Source organism: Cebus imitator, unplaced genomic scaffold, assembly GCF_001604975.1.
Source record: "Cebus imitator isolate Cc_AM_T3 unplaced genomic scaffold, Cebus_imitator-1.0 Scaffold102, whole genome shotgun sequence".
Taxonomy (NCBI): Eukaryota; Metazoa; Chordata; class Mammalia; order Primates; family Cebidae; genus Cebus; species Cebus imitator.
The window spans coordinates 1971088-1974126 of NW_016107417.1; the positions used below are offsets into that span (position 1 = coordinate 1971088).

General features: G+C 50.4%; 2 protein-coding genes across 11 annotated transcripts in view; both read right to left on the reverse strand.

The window, feature by feature from the left end:
• Positions 1 to 1392, reverse strand: part of BBS1 (Bardet-Biedl syndrome 1) — an 18799-nt gene extending 17407 nt beyond the window's left edge. For 4 of the 6 annotated variants that reach the window (XM_017537048.2, XM_017537049.2, XM_017537047.2 and 1 more), the window contains exons 1-3: positions 1281 to 1392; positions 903 to 979; positions 753 to 787 (exon numbers count right to left, since the gene is read on the reverse strand). In XM_017537048.2, coding sequence (XP_017392537.1) covers positions 753 to 787; positions 903 to 979; positions 1281 to 1327 — 159 coding nt within the window. In that variant the 5' untranslated portion in view covers positions 1328 to 1392. The remainder of the gene's footprint in view (positions 1 to 752; positions 788 to 902; positions 980 to 1280) is intronic. The other 2 variants (XM_017537051.2, XM_017537050.1) reach the window with 1 other exon arrangement.
• A 901-nt stretch (positions 1393 to 2293) lies between these two features.
• Positions 2294 to 3039, reverse strand: part of DPP3 (dipeptidyl peptidase 3) — a 31748-nt gene continuing 31002 nt past the window's right edge. For all 5 annotated transcript variants that reach the window (XM_017537059.2, XM_017537056.2, XM_017537055.2 and 2 more), the window contains one exon: positions 2294 to 2874. In XM_017537059.2, coding sequence (XP_017392548.1) covers positions 2702 to 2874 — 173 coding nt within the window. In that variant the 3' untranslated portion in view covers positions 2294 to 2701. The remainder of the gene's footprint in view (positions 2875 to 3039) is intronic.

Below are 3039 nucleotides of genomic sequence, written 5' to 3' on the forward strand. Positions count from 1 at the left end.
AGTCTCACTCTGTCATCCAGGCTGGAGTGTGGTGGCACAATTTCAGCTCACAAGTGATTCTCCTGCCTCAGCCTCCCAAGTAGCTGGGGTTACAGGTGCCTACCACCATGCCAGGGAAATTTTTGTATTTTTAGTAGAGACAATTTTTCACACATGTTGGACAGGCTGGTCTCAAATTCCTGAGCTCAAGTGCTCCACCCACCTCAGCCTCCCAAAGTGCTGGGATTACAGGCCTGAACCACCATGCCCAGCCTTAAAATTAAATTTAAAATTTAATCTTTTCCTATGGAAAATTTTCATTCATATACAAAAGTGGAGAGACTCATATAATGAACCCCCATATACCCCATTATCCAGCTTCAACAATTGACAGCTTATGGCCAATCTTAAAATCTTTTGATAAATACAAAACTCTCACTTCCCTCCCTTTTACTTTCCCTCCAGATTCTAATGCCCGCCCCCAACCAAGGAATTTGCCTTTCCAACAAGAAAATCATGTTAACTAAATTAAGAGGCATTGTCTTAGCAGAATCCCCAGAAATATTTGATCTGCTTTAATTTCTGCAGTCTGCATTATGAAATCAATAAGTTCTCTTCACTTTCCACATAAAAGCAAAATTTAACGCGAAATGTGCTTTTTCACAGTGTATGTGAATTCTAGAGTATGCTGGGCCTCTTTTCAGCCGTCGGAAAATCTCATTTCTGGGTACGCCCCCCTGCCCCCAACTCTTCTGCTAGGGTGATATGCTTACCTTGTATTCCCCATCCCCATGCAAATCTGCCAGCGCTGTAAAACAAAAGGGCCAAAACCAGGGTCTCAGAATCCCAGAGGCTTCACTACAGGACCATCGTCTAACTCCCCATCTCCCTAGAAGCCAGGGTTCCTGGTTCCAGAGACTCACCTAGGCAGGCAGAAAAGGTGTGGATGTTGGCCATTGGGTCGTAATGCGCATCCAACCATTTCGAATTGGCCTCATTGCTGGGAGTGGGGGAAAGAGAGTTGGGGAGTGAGTCCCACAGGAGGGGAAGAAAACTTCGAGCGAGCTGGTACAGGTCACTCATGAACATAAGATTAGAACGTCTGGGTACAAGTCCGGGGCTCCGCCAATGGCTCACCGAGCGACCTCCAGACACATATATGCACATCTTGGGCCTCGGTTTTCCTATCTGACGTCTAAGAGTCCTTCCAGACTGCCCGAGAACAGAAGCCCAGAGCCCAGGGACCAAGGGACCCTCTTTACACAGGTAGAAAAGGAGGCTTTGAGAAGCCCCGCCTTCACCTCTCAGCTCCGCAGCCGTCGGAATCCGATGAGGACACAGCGGCCATGTTGGCAGGCGTCGTCCTGGCAACCAGCCCCGCCCCTGCTGCTGCGTAACGCCCAATAGTGCCCGAGCGCTGGGAAGCGCGAGTACAAAGGTTCCGGGCGTCAAGCTTTCCCAGCCAGGCTTAGGAGTCCCTGGGGAGGACGCGCTGGCCACCTTCCTGGGTTGAGGACTCTCTCTTCCCAGCTCATTTATCATTGTTCCTTTCCAATGAGAGCCACCTTTCCAGGTGTCTGGGTCCTTCAATCTCTGGGTCAGCCACAGGGCCCTCTGGCTTCCAGAGCTGGAAAGAAGCCCCTTCTAGCATTTATGAGCAGCAAAACGAACTCCTGTCTCCATCTTCATGGCTACTCGGTGAGGAGCCATGTCCTGTCTTACTGCCTTATTCTAGAGGTCCAGGCACAGAGAAACAAAACACGAGGGTTAAGGGGCAAATGCAGAGGATTCTGACTGAAGTTGAGTTTGTAGGTTACCAGAACATTTAAAAATGCAAGAATGCTGGGCGCGGTGGCTCACGCCTGTAATCCCAGCACTTTGGGAGGCTGAGGCGGGTGGATCACGAGGTCAGGAGTTCGAGACCAGTCTGGCCAACATAGTGAAACTCCGTCTCTACTAAAAATACAAAAAATTAGCTGGGCCTGTAATCCCAGCTACTCAGGAGGCTGAGGCAGGAGAATTGCTTGAACCCGGGAAGAGGAGGTTGCAGTGAGCCAAGATCGCACCATTGCACTCCAGCCTGGGCAACAAGGGTGAAACTCCGTCTCAAAAAAAAAAGCAAGAAATGCCACAAAGGAGGGCTGCAAAAATCATGCTGTGTTCAGCTCTGTGACTGTATATCATCTAGAGATAATGTCAACGTCTTGTGGAAGGGAGGCTTTCCCCTTCCCCAGGCCTTGAGCCCATCACCCTCCTGCTGGGAGCAAATGAGAAGTCAGACAAAGGCAAGGAGGAGCCACACACGCCGCAAAGATGGTGGTTGTCTCTGATATTTATTTGTCTGGTTATAAAATTAATACGTGAGGAGCATTGGATTTGGTGAGAAGGTTTTGAACCCTAGCTGTCACGTGCCTCCTGCGGGATCTAGACCAGTGACTTCTCAGAACTGCCATTTCCTCATCTGGTAGACGGGATGGTGAGCCCTGTCTTGCTCACCCCACACATGGCAGTGCAGATGAAATGAGATCAGAGGGGAAGCATTTGGCAAGCTGGAAAGTGCTGACAAATGGAAGCGGTTAGTGTCACCACCCTCAGCTGAGGTAGTACCAAGGTCCATGCTCCTGCCCCTTCCCCTCCCCTAGCCCCTAAATACACACATGAATGGAGGGCCATTTGCAGCCTTGGTTTGATGGAGTTGGGGGAGAGGCCACACACATCTTCCTCAAGCCTGGCCAGATGGGGCCTCACTGGGGCCCTTCCAAAATCGGGCATCGGCTGTGGCCAGCTGTGTGAGGATATCCTCCAGCTCAGGCCCATCCTCTGGGAAACGCTCAGAGAAGGATCGGATGAGGCCAGCAGCTGAGGCCTCGTATTCCAGAAGCTGCACGTCTGAGCCTGGGGAGGAGATGGAGAGAAAACAGCAGCAGGAAAAGGTCTGAATTGGGATACTAAATCATCATCATAGTCTTTTTTTTTTTTTTTTTTTTTGAGACGGAGTTTCACTCATGTTACCCAGGCTGGAGTGCAATGGCGCGATCTCGGCTCACCGCAACCTCCGCC